Source organism: Mustelus asterias, chromosome 8, assembly GCF_964213995.1.
Source record: "Mustelus asterias chromosome 8, sMusAst1.hap1.1, whole genome shotgun sequence".
Classification (NCBI taxonomy): domain Eukaryota; kingdom Metazoa; phylum Chordata; class Chondrichthyes; order Carcharhiniformes; family Triakidae; genus Mustelus; species Mustelus asterias.
In genome coordinates, this window is record NC_135808.1 from 65,735,141 (window position 1) to 65,750,746 (window position 15,606).

Sequence of the window (15,606 nt, forward strand, 5' to 3'; positions counted from 1 at the left end):
CCAGACAAGTGTTGCATCATTTACCCAGCCCAACCTCAAAAATGGATCTCTTATAGAAGTACGAGTTTTCCATTTCATAGATTAGGCACCCTTATTGGTCAAATCATGATGTGGAGATGCCGGCGTTGGGCTGGAGTGAGCACAGTAAGAAGTCTCACAACACCAGGTTAAAGTCCAACTGGTTTATTTGGTATCATGAGCTTTCGGAACACTGCTCCTTCATCAGGTGAGTTGGGATTACCTTCATCACCTGATGAAGGAGCATCGCTTCAAAAGCTTGTGATACCAAATAAACCTGTTAGACTTTAACCTGGTGTTGTGAGACTTCTTATTGGTCAAATCAAACTGCAGACTTCACGATTAATCAGCCTAACTTTATGTCACAGATCCTGACATAAAACTGTTACTAAATCATTAAACAGGCATTTGAAATTTTGTTGAGACCCCAGAATTCAAAGACAAACTGGGACTTATTTGTACGAAAGCTTCAGGTACCTTACAAGTATTGGTTTGTGCTAGATTAAAACTCTGGTTATCATGCTAATACCTGGCACGAGCAGAGCCCTTGATTTAACGAGTGCTGATTAACTGTGCTAAGAAAAACATTACATCAATGTCGTGTGCTGATGAAGAATCAATTTCCTTTGAGCCAATTCCACAATCCCTTAGCTCACTCAAGGTGCCAGCCTATTTCCTACCTGCTGTCGCTGGAATCGGGGTGGCAATGACTTCTGAAACTGCTTGGAGTAACCTGTGGGAACAGTAGGCCGTGTTTGGGACGCCAAATCACCATCAGTGTCATTTGGTGCTTGAGTAACCTCCTTCTCGTTGAAAGTACTGTCCAATTGATTGATAGACTGAGAAGCATCATCTGTCAATATAGAAATTCAATTTTATTGCTAATTTGCTGTGTAGTAACAATACCAAGCCTGGATATAACAAAGCTATCTTTATATGATGAATAGGTAGTAGGTACACATTAAAAATTAAAATAAATTTGGACTGGCAGATGGTAATTAGAATTTTGTACTCTGTTCTATTCAAGAAGCCAAAACCAACTCTTTTTTCAGAAGAACATTTTGATTGCATAGTATTCTTGTATACACAAAGAAAAAGATACACTTTACACTTCATACAAAACGCAAAGGAATCATGCAAAGGAATCATGAAAAGGAATCATGAAAAGGAATCATGAAAAGGAATCATGAAAAGGAATCATGAAAAGGAATCATGAAAAGGAATCATGAAACTCCTCCATAGAATACATCTGCTCAGATAAGGAGAGTTAAAATAATTAGAAGAATTAAAATAAAAACCTGCAGCTAAGTATAGAACTGTTGTACAGCGCTGTTGGTGCTGCCATATGCCTGTATCATTGAGGGTCACTTCTAGATTCTTGGCAGCGTTTGATGAGGGATCTGTGAAAGGCAAATTGCCTAAATGGCTGCCCACAGCTTCAAGGCAAAATGGAAACCCCACCATAAAGCTACAAACTAAAATACCTTCATGCATGCACGTAATGACTTTTACACAGTGAAATGTCCAAGGTGCTTCACAGGAATGCCATGGAACAGAATTTGACACCAAGTCACGTAGAGAGATAACAGATCCCAAAGATTGACTAAAGTGTTACATTTTAACAAGTGCCTTAAAGGAAGACAGAGATATTTAGGAAGGGAATTCCAGAGCTTAGGGCCTAGGCAGCTGAAAGCATGGTGGAGCATCAATGTTGAAATAATTAAATTCTGGGATGTGCAAGAGGCCTCAATTGGGAGTGCAATGATGTTGGCCGTTTACTACTATGCAAGTGGAGAACGCAAGTCCTGAAGTCAACTGGAAACAAAAACAAAGGAAACCAACAGAAAGAGAAATAAAACACCACAACTTTAACATGTAGCAGGATCAGCAACAAGGTCAGAAAGTCACAGTGGTAACAAGCATTCTGACTCAAACACCAGGTTATGAAGTAAAACTTTACAGATCCAGACACACGCTTCTCAAGGAGCAGCTAAGAGAAGCTGCCAAAGCATTCAGCCCACCACAGCCATTACCGCAACAGGTGCAGTAATGCTAAACATCAGCTCATTATCATTTACCGTTATGAAGTGGGAAAGGGTGCTGGGTGCAGACCACCCTATTCTGTTCCTGACCAGATTTACCTTGAATAGAAAGGATGTAGAACTTCCCTGCATTTTAAAAGCAAACTGGAAATGCTACTCTAGGTAGCTAGGTGCAAGAGGCACTGGTGCTGGTCTAGCAGCAGGCGACAACTTTCCTTTCAGTTGCAGAGATATTCGGCCTGACACAAGAAATATCTCCCAATCTGATATGATATATGGCCACTCCTAGAGAATAAAAACTCCAATTTGCCTACTTCATGGAGGTCTGAGATACAACATACTTTCATCCTGTCCAAAGACAAATAAATGAAGAACAAGGAGTGGAGGGGAAAGAGGTAAATTACAATTCCAGCTACACTTTCGGTAATGGATGATGATTAAACCCAGCACATTGCAAAAGAACCCACAAGTTCCCCTGATAATGAACTGCTTACTTTCCTCAAAGTCAACAAACTGTCTTGATTTCTTCAATGCACAGTCCCACAAGCATATGTCTAACTATTGGGAAACTAAATATATCAATGTTTGTGTCCGCAAATACAAGCAATACAATTTCTAACTGGATCAAATACATAATCTACACACAATTCTAAAAGCATTTAAACACAAAAATGAGAAAAATCTGTATGCATTACATATAAAAATAAAACAGTTCTCAAAATAATACAAGAACCATTGACGCATTGTTTTTAAATCTATTACCTACTTTTAAACTTTTAGTGCTAAGCTTCAGACTGCTCCTGTACATCATATTCCTGATTAAAAGTTAATGATAAGTAGGCAGTGACTTAGTAAAAATTGGAATATGGCTGAAATAAAGCTTGAAGTTAGAATCCAAACCCTCTGCAGGGAATAATCTGGCTATCTACAAAATTATTTCTCATAAATTAAATACCTGCATCAGTTTTAATGCTGCTCTTGCGTTCCGTATTTTGGCCTTTGAAATCATCAAACTCACTCCGTGGTTCCTCCTGGCTCTTCTCCATCTCTGGCTCTTTTTCATTTGCATCTTCCTTCTCCTTTTCCAGTTCTTGTTTTTGCTCTTGTTCTAGTTCTTCCTCATTTTCCTTTTCTTGTTCTTTCTCCTTCTCCTCTTCTTGTCCTTGTAGTTTCTCCTCTTCTTTCTCCTTCTCCTGTTCCTTTTCCCTCTCTTTTTGCAGTTCATTCACCTTTTCCTGTTCTTGCTCCCCCTCATGTTCTTGCTCCCCCTCATGTTCTTGCTCCTTCTCCTGTTCTTTCCCCTTCTCCTGTTCTTCCTCCTTCTCCTGTTCTTCCTCCTTCTCCTGTTCTTCCTCCTTCTCCTGTTCTTCCTCCTTCTCCTGTTCTTTCTCCATCTCCTGTTCTTTCTCCATCTCCTGTTCTTTCTCCATCTTCTGTTCTTTCTCCATCTCCTGTTCTTTCTCAGTTTCTTTCGGTTTTTCATTTTCTTTTTCCTTTGCTTTTTCATTCTCATTTGCTACTGCATTTTCCTTCTCAATTTCCTTGGTGTTTACTCCCTCATTGCTCTTTGTCTTTTCCTTCTCTTTTGCTTTTTCCTTTCTTTCTTTTGATTGAGTGCCATACTTTTCATCAAGTTTCTTCAGCTTTGCTGCGCAGGCTGCCAAACGCTGCTCCTCCATGCGTCGCTCTTCTTCCTCACGCCGTTTTCTAGCTCTTTCAACAGCTGCTGAAACATCAGACATTGATGGCTTCCTTCTTTGCCTCCAAGCTTCATCACCTTCACTTGGTAATATAGATTTGGTAGTAGCATACTTTCCAGGTCCAATCTGACGATTTGGAGTTGCATGCTATGATTTAATTGAATAGAAAAGTAAAGAATTGTTTGATCAAGTTATTAATCATATACATAAATTGACCTAATTACCAAAAGATATACTAAATAAAGGTGTGAGGTAGCGTTAATTTAGTCTTTCTTGAACTGATTTTTTTGTTGTTTAAATTACCTGGGGAGCTGGTTTCTGATTCACAGGAACATTTCCTGTTCCACGCAATTCACGTACCGCAGCTAGCACTGATGCCCTTGCCGAATCCTAAAGTGTAAACAGATATCAGCCTGTTATTCTAAACTTTACACCCCAAAGCAATTTCAATTAACATGGCCAACAATTCAAGAATTTATACATAGCTGAAAGGAACCACTGCTTCATTGTCTGTTACAAGAACGGCAATGACTTTTAGGACTGAGACTGGAGTATTTGCATTCAATATCAAACAATTACACACAATTATGCGTGCCAATTATACTTTTCCACACACCATCCAATTTATTTTGAGAGAAACTGGGGGTATATTCTCATTTGTTAATATGTCCTTAGCCCTGTCTTATGCTTAAAGTATAATTTACAATACAAATTCAGAGCATCTTTGGGGAGGCAAGGTTGAGGAAAATCAATTTCCTTTTGTACAGTAGAAGTTTCATTCATCACAAAGAAGAGTGACATGAGGGCACACCATGATCAACACCAGGCATACCTAAAAATGAGGTGCAACCTGGTGAAGCTATAATACTACAATAATACTGCTATAGGACTACACACGTGCATAAACAGCATGTAATAAACATGCAGCATAAACAGCATGTAATAAATTGTAATAAAAAGCAATTTCACAACCAATAAATCAGATCTAAGCTCTACAGTCCTATCACAACCACCGTTGAATCATAGAGTCCCTACAGTGCAGAAGAGGCCATTCAGCCCATCGAGTCTGCACCGAATCTCTGACAGAGTATCTTACCCAGGCCTCTCCCCGCAACCCCACACATTTACCATGGCTAATCCATCTAAACCACGCATTTTTGGATTGGTGGTGGACAATTGAACAACTCACTGGAGGAGGAGGCTCCACAAATATCCGCATGCTCAATGATGGAAGAGACCAGCATATCAGTGCAAAAGATAAGATTGAAGCATTTGCAACAAATTCAAGTGGATAATCCATCTCGGCATCCTCCGGAGGTTCCCAGAATCATAGGTGTCAGCCTTCAGCCAATTTGATTCACTCCACGCGATATCAAATGGCTGAAAGCACTGGACGCTGCAAAGGCTATAGGTCCTGACTATATTCAAGCAATATTACTGAAGACTTGAGCCCTGCCCCTAGCCAAGCTGTTCCAGTACAGCTACAGCCCTAGCATCTAGCTGGCAATGTGGAAAATTGCCTAGACATATCCTACACATAAGAAATAGGAGAAATCCAATCATGCCACTCAGATACTCTCGATCTTCAGCAGACTGGTGGAAGGGGGTCACCAATAGTACTATCAAGCAGCACTTACTCAGCAATAACCTGCTCACTGACAGAGTTTGGGTTCCGCCAGGATCATTCAGCTCCTGTCTCATTACAGTCTTGGTTTAAACATGGACAAAAGAGCTGAATGCCGGAGGGGAGGTGAAAGTGACTGTCTTCGACATCAAGGTAGCATTTGACCGAGTACGGCATCAAAGAGCCCTAGCAAAATGGAGTCAATGGGAATTTGAGAAAACTCTCCACTGGTTGGAGTCATACCTGACACAAAGGAAGATGGCTGTGATGTTTGGAGGTCTGTCATCTCAGCTCCAGGACATCACTGCGGGAGTTCCAAAGGGTAGTGTTCTAGGCCTAACCATCTTCAGCTGCTTCATCAATCACCTTCCTTCCAGTGAGGATGTTCGCAGGTGATTGCACAATGTTTATCACCATTCGTGACTCCTCAGATAATGAAGCAGTTCATTTCTAAATGCAGCAGGAAGAGGGCAATATCCAGGCTTGGGCTGACATGGGGTAAGTAATATTTGCACCTTACAAATGCCAAGCAATGACCGTCTCCAACAAGAGTGGATCTAAACATCACCCTTTGATATTCAATTAAATTACCATCGCTGAATCCCCCACTAGCAACATCTTGGGGTTACCACTGACCAGAAACGGAACTGGACTAGCCATATAAATACTGTTGCAACCAGAGCAGTACAAAGGCTAGGAATCCTATGATGAGTAATTCAACCTCCTGACTCCCCAGAGTCTGTCCACCATCTACAAGGCACAAGTCAGGGGTGTAGAGGAAGACTTGCTCCACTTGCTTGGAAGAGTGCAGCTCCAACAACACAAGAAGTTTATCATCTCAGACAAAGAAGCCCATTAGCATTCTACCCCTTTCACAAACAGTCAATCCTTCTACCACCAATGGACAATGGCAGCAGTGTGTACCTTCTATAAGCAGCATTGCAGGAACTCACCAAGGTTCCTTAGACACTACATTTCAAACCCATGACCACTAACATCTTGAAGGACAACAGCAGCCGATACGTGGGAACACTACCACCTGCAAGTTCCCCCTCAACATCCTGATTTGGAAACATAAAAAAATGGAAGTGTGCTGGGAGATTTACAAAATAAAGCAGTGAAGTCAAAATTAATCAGACCAATTTTATGTGTGGAGAAACAACCTATCATTAACCATTAGCACGTCAGCATTTTCCACATTTAACACGATTTTTCAAATTTATTTTATGTAATCAGGAAAGTGTAAATACAAGGAAACACAAAGAGAAACTTTACAAGTCAAGAACAACTGACAGTTACTTCAACAACGTCATGACCAATGAAGTCTCCTTGGCTGTGAGGATGTCATGAAGTTGTGAAAAGCACTATGAAATTCATATTTTTCTTTCTAAAGAGTGCTCTATTGTTAACATAGTGTCACATTGAGATCAAAACTGAGAGTCTACCTGACGGTCAGTGTGTAGGCCTCTGTTCAAAGGGCTCTTGTTCGGTGACTGCGGCGCTGCTTGCAATGTTGCACTCTCATCTGATGAACCTTTATTGCTGGGACACTCATTGATTTCTTTTTGGCCGTCAGAACTCTCTGAAGTTTTTGACCCAAGGCGCTCAGCTTTGTTGGTTTGCTCACTGTCACCACCAAAAGAAATTAGAAGTGAATTTCAGCAATCTCCAAAACATGGCATCCCAACAAACTGAAGTAATGTGACTATTTCACATCCAAACTTTCCCCTCCAATGGTGTATCAGTTACAATTCCAAATATTGGTAACTGCTTTTTGATTTTCAACTAAGATAAACTTTGAATGTAAAGGAATTTACCCAAATGAAGCTCACTGTAACATGCTTCATTGAAAATAAAGGATAAAATAATTCCAAGATGAAATGCAGAGCCGAACATTAGCCAATTTTTGTGGAATAAATGAGGCCCAACCCAGATTAACTGATTGGGGGAAGAAAATGGATGAGAAGTCGGGGGAAAGAAATGTCAAAACTGTAAATCAACAGTTTGAGTTAGCAAAATATATGATTGATATGAGACAAATTAACATCTTACTTGAACTAGGGATGTGAAGTATGGCAATGTAATAGTTATAGGGAATTCAACTGCACAGGGAATGGATTCATTCAAGAATCCAGGATGGTATGTTGCCTCCCTGGTGCTTGGCTCAAGGATGCCTCAAAAGTAGTTACAGGACATTCTGGAGGGGTGGTGAACAGCCAGTGGTCGTGGTACATATTGGTGCAAATGACATCAGTAAAAAAGGACGAGGTGCTAAAAGCAGAACATAGGGAGTTCGGCAGTAAGTTGAAAAATAGGACCTCAAAGATAGTGATCTCAGGATTACTACTAGTGTCACATGCTAGTCAGAGTAGAATAGCAGGATATGTCAGATGAATATGTGGCTGAAGGGATGGTGTGTGTGTGTGTGTGTGTGGGCGGGGGCGGGTGGATTTTAGATTCCTGGGACATTGGGACCAGTACAAACTGGACGGGTTTCACCTGGGCAGGACCCGGACTGATGTCCTCAAGGGAGTATTTTCTAGAGTGGTTGGGGAGGGTTTAAACTAAAATGGCAGGGGGATGGGATCCTATGCAAAAGGTCAGCGGAGAGGGAATCGAGGACAAGAACAAAAAAACAATAAGGGGAATAAGAAAAGTGAAATCAAGGGCCAGAATCAAACAGGGCCACATGAAAATGAGTGGAAACTGGACAAACAATGTTAAAAAGACAAGCCTTAAGGATTTGTGCCTTAAAGCATGTTGCATTCACAATAAAGCGGATCAATTAATTGCGCAAATAGATGTAAACAAGTGTCATATAGTCGGAATTAAAGGAGACATGGCTGCAGGGTGACCAGGGATGGGAAATGAACATCCAGGTATTCAGTATTTAGGAAGGGCAGACAAAAAGGAAAAGACTGTGGAGTTGCATTGCTGGTTAAAGAGGAAATTAACAATAGTGAGGAAAGATGTTAGCTCCGATGCTGTAGAATGTGTCTGGGTAGAGCTGCGAAACACAAGGGCAAAAAGTTAGTGAAGGTTGTATATAGACCCTCAAACTGTAGTGGTGATGTTGGGAATGGCATTAAACAGGAAATTAAAAATGCAGGCGATAAAGGAACATCTGTAATTACTCCTATACTCAAATCCCCTTGTGATGAAGGCCCACATACTACTTACTGCACCTGCATACTAACTTTGTGACTCATGAACAAAGACACCCAGCTCCCTTTGCACACCTGCACTTCCCAACCTCTCACCAGTTAAGAAATATTCTGTCTGTTTTGTCCAAAGTGAATAACTTCACACTTACATTACACTCCATCTGCACATTATATTTCATCTGCCATGCTCAAGCCCATTTACTTAGCCTTTCCAAGTGAGATCAAAAACAGTTAAAATTGATTAACAGTGCATGGGCTTAAGGAGAAGATCTTGATCAACAAGTCTTAAAGGACATTACAGGAAAAAAGTCATTGGTGCCATTCCTTATGATATAACTTACTTGGACTTCCAGAAACTTTTAGACAAAGTTTCACAAAAGTTAAAGAAATTACAGGCCACAAAATTACAAGATGGACTCACATTACAAAAATGTGTTCTTACTTTAAAAAGGGCACACAAAAAAGCAGCAATAGAGACTTCAACCAAAAAGGGAAAATGGAATAGAAAAGCTTAAGCTATACAAGTTAGAAAAGATGGTACTTAAATGCATTCAGTATTAAAGCCTGAAATTACAGTTTGCAGTATCAACAACAAATGTTCAACACATCGGTCAACAGCCTTGTTAAAATTGTAGAAGAATATCTTCAGTTATCTGCTAATATTGCCAACAATAACCTATGGGTTTAAATATTATAGGTAATATACCCTCGCAACTTCAAAGTAGAACCAGAAGAGAACAAAAAGCTCAGGCAATTGAGGAAGAGTTTAAAAAGGTTAAAAAGGGTCTTTAACGTGCAGGTTCAGTCGGCAGTTAGGAAGGCAAATGCAACATTAGCATTCATGTTGAGAGGGCTAGAATACAAGAGCAGGGATGTACTGAGGCTGTATAAGGCTCTGGTCAGACCCCATTTGGAGTATTGTAAACAGTTTTGGGCCCCATATCTAAGGAAGGATGTGCTGGCCTTTGAAAGGGTCCAAAGGAGGATCACATGAATGATCCCTGGAATGAAGAGCTTGTCATGTGAGGAACGGCTGAGGACTCTGGGTCTGTATTCATTGGAGTTCAGGAGAATGAGGGGGGGGGATCTTATTGAAACTTACAGGATACTGCGATAGAGTAGATGTAAAGAGGATGTTTCCACTAGTAGGAAAAACTAGAAACAGTGGACACAACCTCAGGCTGAAGGGACGATCCTTTAAAACAGAGATGAGGAGGAATTTCTTTAGCCAGAGTGGTGAATCTGTGGAACTCTTTGCTGCAGAAGGCTGTGGAGGCCAAGTCATTGAGTGTCTTTAAGACAGAGACAGTAAGGTTCTTGGTTAATAAGGGGATCAGGGATTATGGGGAAAAGGCAAGAGAATGGGGGATGAGAAAAATATCAGCCATGATTGAATGGCGGAGCAGACTCGATGATCCGAGTGGCCTAATTCTGCTCCTATGTCTTATGGAAAGGTTGAATAGAGAATGGTAGTTTGGTGGCAATGATTCTAGACTAGTAACGCAGAGGCCCAAAATAATTTTTACAAATGCTGGACTTTACAAGACAGTTATGCTTTAAAATGTCTCCTTGAATTTGAGGTGAATGGAAAGTTCTGGAAAAGGATACGATGAGGCCATACTAAAGGCCTCTGCTGTGATCTGGCTGCCAAAGGGAAAGAAACTCCAATAGAAACCTGTTGGAATATCAAGTGACACAGTCTTCACACCTGGAACACCTGTTTTATGAGACGGGAGCAGGGGAGAGAGAGAGAGTGCGAGAGAGACAATGGAGCGAGAGCGACAATGGAATTACTGCTGTGTGAAGAAGCAAAACAACTGCTGCTGTGAAGAGCAGATGATTGTTATGTGTAAACAACCAAGTAGAATGATGAGGGTTGTGTTCTAGTCAAAAAGGGGACCAAACTGACAAGAAACTTGGAGATTTAAGGAACAGGAAGTCACAGGGATGAGCCATGCCAATGAGAGTCAGATTTGGAAGGCTTGGGCTGAGTGGAATGGTTTTCAGAGGACCCTGGAAGTTTCAACAGGGAGAATTCAGTTGCTGGAAAGCTGGGAATAACTTTGGACCTGCTTTTGTAATGCTACACTTCCAACAGCAGTGCACTGCAAAAGAGGTTACAGGATTGAGTTAGTTAATACAAAAGTATCTTTTTAGTTTGTTGTATCAGTTGCCTGTTAAGTAATGTTTGATATATGTTGATTGTAGTTTGCTTGTTACATTAGAAGTCTTAAAGCATGAAATCCTGTACTTCAATGATTTCCATCAGTCACTGGAAAAATCATCTTTTTAATTAGGTTATTGGTCTCTAATGGGATTGTAATACAAATGCTCTGGAGATACAAGTTCAAATTCCACCAAGGCAGCTGGGAGAATTTAAATTCAATGAATAAATAAATCAGAAATAAAAACTAGACCCCTTGACACTACCAGATTGTCATAACAATCCACAAGGTTCAATAATGTCCTCCAAAGATAATTTGGTCTGCCCTATATGTGGCTCCAGGCCCACAGTAGCTGCCCCACTGCCCACTGAAATGGCCTCACAGGGCACCTGATTGTACCAAACCGCATCTGAAAAATCAAAAGACTGGACAGACGACCTGGCATTGACTCAAGTACCAGAAACAAGGATATACCATTCAGTTGGTCCTGCAAAGTCCCCACAAAAGCACAGAATCGTTATGGTGCAGAAGTTCATTTGTCCCATTGTGCCTCCACTGGCACTCCAAATGAGCAACTCATCCAGTATCATTCCCCTGCCCACGCCCCATAACATTGCACATTCTTCCTTTGCAGATAACTGTCAAATCCCTTTTTGATTGCTTCAATTGAAACTGCCTCCACCACACTTTCAGTCAGTGCATTGCAAACCCTAACCACTCGCTGTGTAAAAAGGTTTCTCCTATCACTTTTGTTTCTTTTACTACTTACTTTAAACCTGTGTCTTCTTGATTCTTTCACGAGTGGGAACAGTTTCTCCCCATCTACTCTGTCCAGACACCTCTTGATTTTGAATACTTCTATCAAATTGCCTCTCAGCCTTCTTTGCTCTAGGGAAACATTCTTAACTTCTCCAATCCATCTCCATAACTGAAGTTCCTCTTCACTGGAACCATTCTTGTGAACATTTTCTACACGCTCTCTAATGCATCACATCCTTTCTCAAGTGAAGTGCCTAGAACCGGCTGCAATGCTTTAGCAGAGGCTGAATGCATAACTTATACAAATTCAACATAACCTCCTTGTTCTTGTACTCTATGCCCCAATTCATAAAGCCCAAGATACTCTATGCTTTATTAACTGTTCTCTTAATTCATCCTGCCACCTTCAAGGATTTAGGCACATATACACCCAGGTCCCTCAGCTCCTGCACCCACATTAGAGTTGTACAATTTATTTTATAATGTCTCCCCACATACTTCCCAGCAAAATGAGTCACTTCACATTTCTCTACATTGAGCATTGTTCACCCATTCCACCAACTTGTTTTTGCCCCCGGGGTTCTACACTATTTTGCTCACTGTTTACAATGCTTCCAAGCTTCATATTATTTGCAAACTTTGGCATTGTACGCCAAGATCCAGTTCATTAATGTACCTCAGGAAAAGCAAGAGTCCCAACATGGTCTCCTGGGGAACTTTTACTACAAATCCCTCTCAGAACATTAAACATCCACATACATCTTCACAAACATCTGGGGACTTGTTCCAAAACAAGAGTCTGTCCCATAGACTAGTAGCACAATAGTCTGACATATTCACACACTCAATCATTGCTTGCAGACATTGTCACAGATTCTGCTATCACCAACCCTGGGTATCTATAGACTTTAGCATGTAAGTCGACCTTTGAAGCTTCGATAAATAGAGGTTGATTAATACGCCGAGTATAAAAGTGAACTGCCAGTGTAGGCATGGATGGACGCCGCTTTTGTTGCTGACCATGCGGGATCTGATCTCTGTTGATGTGTCTGAAATTCCCATGCATCTTTGCAACACTACCCGTATTGCCCTTGCACCCAATTACAAGTCAAGACACCCATTTGTGGGGTGAAAAATCAAAGCGAATTACTAATGAGAATATAGCATGTCATGGCTGAAAAGGATTGATTTATATGCCAAGTAAATGAAAAAACATGATTTTTGGGGCTGAGAATGGGTGTCATCTTAAACATTTATGCCCTAACCCACAGGCAACAAACTTGCCAAAGGTGGCAGCTGAATGAGAGAGTCAGCAGGGACTGGCTCTGAGAGCCTTCAGCATTGACTCTAGATCCCTTGAGGTTTCATGGAATCAGGTCAAACTTGGACAAGAAAACACGACTACTACCTACCACACTCGATCAATATTCTATTATTATAGGTGATATTTCAAGCAAGTGATACTTTGATTAGTGTCAACTGTTAGGATTGGACTATATTGAGACAAACAAAAGAAAAGTACACAGGTTTGGAAGACATCAAGCTATCTGCACAAGAAAAATTGCTGAAAGCAAGCCTGAAATGCAATTAACTGACAGGTTGGTCTACTGCGAACCTAGTACTTTCAAAATTAGGAAAATTGATGCAGAAGTAGCCAAATTTAAACATTAGTCAAGGATTCAAACTTTGGATGTCAATGACTACACCATTAGATACACCAGGAATTGGAGACAAATTATTTTTTAAAATGCCCTAACTTTTAATATAATGAAAGTCAATGCCGAGCAAACAGATTTTATAGCTTTGACAATTGCATAACGTATCACTTAAAAATTAAACCATACCAGCTTTCACCATCTGCCTTCTGCGCAGATGCTCCTTCATCCTCATCACTAAAATTGAGTTTCTCTGTATAATCCACCTCCGACTGTGCTCCTGAAATGCACAAAACATTCAATTGAATGCCTCCATTTGAACTTTCGATGAAAACTGAACTCTAAAATTTTTCCATTTTACCTGCCCAGCCATCATCAGTTTCTGTGTCCAGATTATCGAGCTCCTTCAATTCATTTGCACTAATAATGGAGGGACGCTCAAGAAGATCTTGACACCATTGAGAATGTTGTTGCCTTAAGGAACTACTTTGGTTCCTAATCAGTATTGGAAAGATTGGGAGAAAGTAAATTAGTAGAAAATATGGATTAATTGGAAAAATTATTAAGGAGACATAACATTTAGGAGTAATTTCAACCATAAAGGCAAAATACAGAAATGAAAACTCAAAAGCAGAAAGGGGGAAGAGCCAAAAGCTGTACAATGTTTTTCAAATACAAACCAAAAGAAAAAGTTAAGAATCTGTTAATATAAAGGTTTATATTGTATTCAGTTGTGTGCAGCCTGGGGATAAGATAGTGCTCATTAAAAACAGACACTTATTCAAACTTAATTTCAACTGTACGCCATTTCTGTGAGGACGCATTACAAATGAAAATAACTCTTTACAACTTCAATTCCAGCATCGTGTTACACTTCAGAAATGTTCAAATAGACAATATAGTTCTCTAAATTAACTGACCTAAAAGGGATTTATGAAAATAAGTGAAAATATATATCAATGGAAGCATGAAGACATCTGGATAATGTGTAGTATATATCACTTTCAGAATTTATAGTACTTACTTAATATTTGGTGCAGGATATTGTAGTCGGTGTGGAAATTGCATTTTAGAAGAGTGAGCCATCTGAAAATTGGGGAAAAAAGCACACGTAACTGATCGACTCGTGATTTATAAATTCGATAGGAAATTTAGTTTTTTCTTCAAATTGTTTCATAGAATTTCAAGTTTCTATGGCATTCATTTACGGTTGCCTTTATAAATTGCTACCCGAGTGGCTTTAACTGATGATTTCAAGAATGAGTTGAATTTATACAGTGCCTTAAGACTTGGTAAAATCTTTCAAGCTACTTCACAGGAGTGCAAATGGACAAAAACTGACAGAGGATGACAGTGTGGGGCCCAGGAGTTTGCAAAGAGGCTGGCTTGAAGCAGCTTAAAGCAGGACAGGGATGGAGAGGTTTAGCGAAGAAATTTCAGAGCTTGGGGCCTAGTAATCTAAATGCACACTAAGTTAAGAGTTAGCTTCAGGCAACAATGAAGGCAAATTATGAAGATGTTCGTGGTCTGTAACAGCTTTGAATAGAGTCTCAAAAAAGAAACTGATTTGCTAAGTGTAAAAAAATCATTGCCTTGCTGCTGAAGCTTCAGCCTCCAGAGCCAGTTTGTCCTTACTCTCTCAAAACCTTTCAGGATATTGAACACCTCTATCAAATCACCAAACCTTTCCTCATAATTGAAGTCCCTCACCCGTGGCACTGTGTTTTGCTTGTGTTTGAGCAATCTGAGGTGCTTCCTATGCACAGTTTTGCAGGTCACATGAAACAGCCTAAGGTCCCCACATGGCACAGGAATTGTAAGCACATTCAAGCAATGAACTTTGGAATGTAAAAAGGATGTGAAATGTGCTATATAAAACTGAATAAATTACTTACATAAGGTGGCAATATTCCTCTAAATTGTGGTGCAGGTGGAATAATCAGCTGTCCATTTATCTTAGTCAGAGGCAACTTCTCATGACCTTTGTGGCTTTCATTCTGTTCTGGTGTGGCAGTCCCTCCATCTTCTAAAGGCTTACCATCTTGGTCCAGGGATCCACCAGGCGTAATGGGAAGAGTTTTCCCACCACCATCTCGCCAGCTAGAAACATCTGTATAGTTCAACGAAAAACATATTTACATATATGCTTTCATGTTGGGTCAATCAGAAGCAGCCCCCCCCCCCCCCCCACTCTTTCCCCTGATTTTATCCTCCCTTTCCTTACTTTACCTTTTCTCCCCCTTTTTCTCAATTTTACCTCTCTCTCACCCACCTCTCTCCCCCCCCCCCCCCCCCCCCCCTCGGATTTCAGCTTCTCTGCCGTTTGGCCATTCACACCTTTTATTCTCTCTAAGGAACTGCCATTAGCAGCCTTTCCCCTTTTTGTGGCTATGACTCATCTTTCATTCCGTCACCCTACAGTATAAATATCTCCCTCTTTCTCTGCCTTTTAGCTTTGACAAAGGATCATCTGGACTCG

At 40.5% G+C, this 15,606-nt stretch overlaps 1 protein-coding gene across 6 annotated transcripts in view; it reads right to left on the reverse strand.

Moving 5' to 3' along the window:
- The window catches only part of prrc2c (proline-rich coiled-coil 2C), an 84,868-nt gene that overhangs the window by 41,443 nt on the left and 27,819 nt on the right, over positions 1-15,606 (reverse strand). For all 6 annotated transcript variants that reach the window (XM_078218093.1, XM_078218092.1, XM_078218095.1 and 3 more), the window contains exons 6-13: positions 15,023-15,237; positions 14,152-14,213; positions 13,489-13,622; positions 13,317-13,407; positions 6,830-7,010; positions 4,064-4,150; positions 3,016-3,907; positions 699-871 (exon numbers count right to left, since the gene is read on the reverse strand). In XM_078218093.1, coding sequence (XP_078074219.1) covers positions 699-871; positions 3,016-3,907; positions 4,064-4,150; positions 6,830-7,010; positions 13,317-13,407; positions 13,489-13,622; positions 14,152-14,213; positions 15,023-15,237 — 1,835 coding nt within the window. The remainder of the gene's footprint in view (positions 1-698; positions 872-3,015; positions 3,908-4,063; positions 4,151-6,829; positions 7,011-13,316; positions 13,408-13,488; positions 13,623-14,151; positions 14,214-15,022; positions 15,238-15,606) is intronic.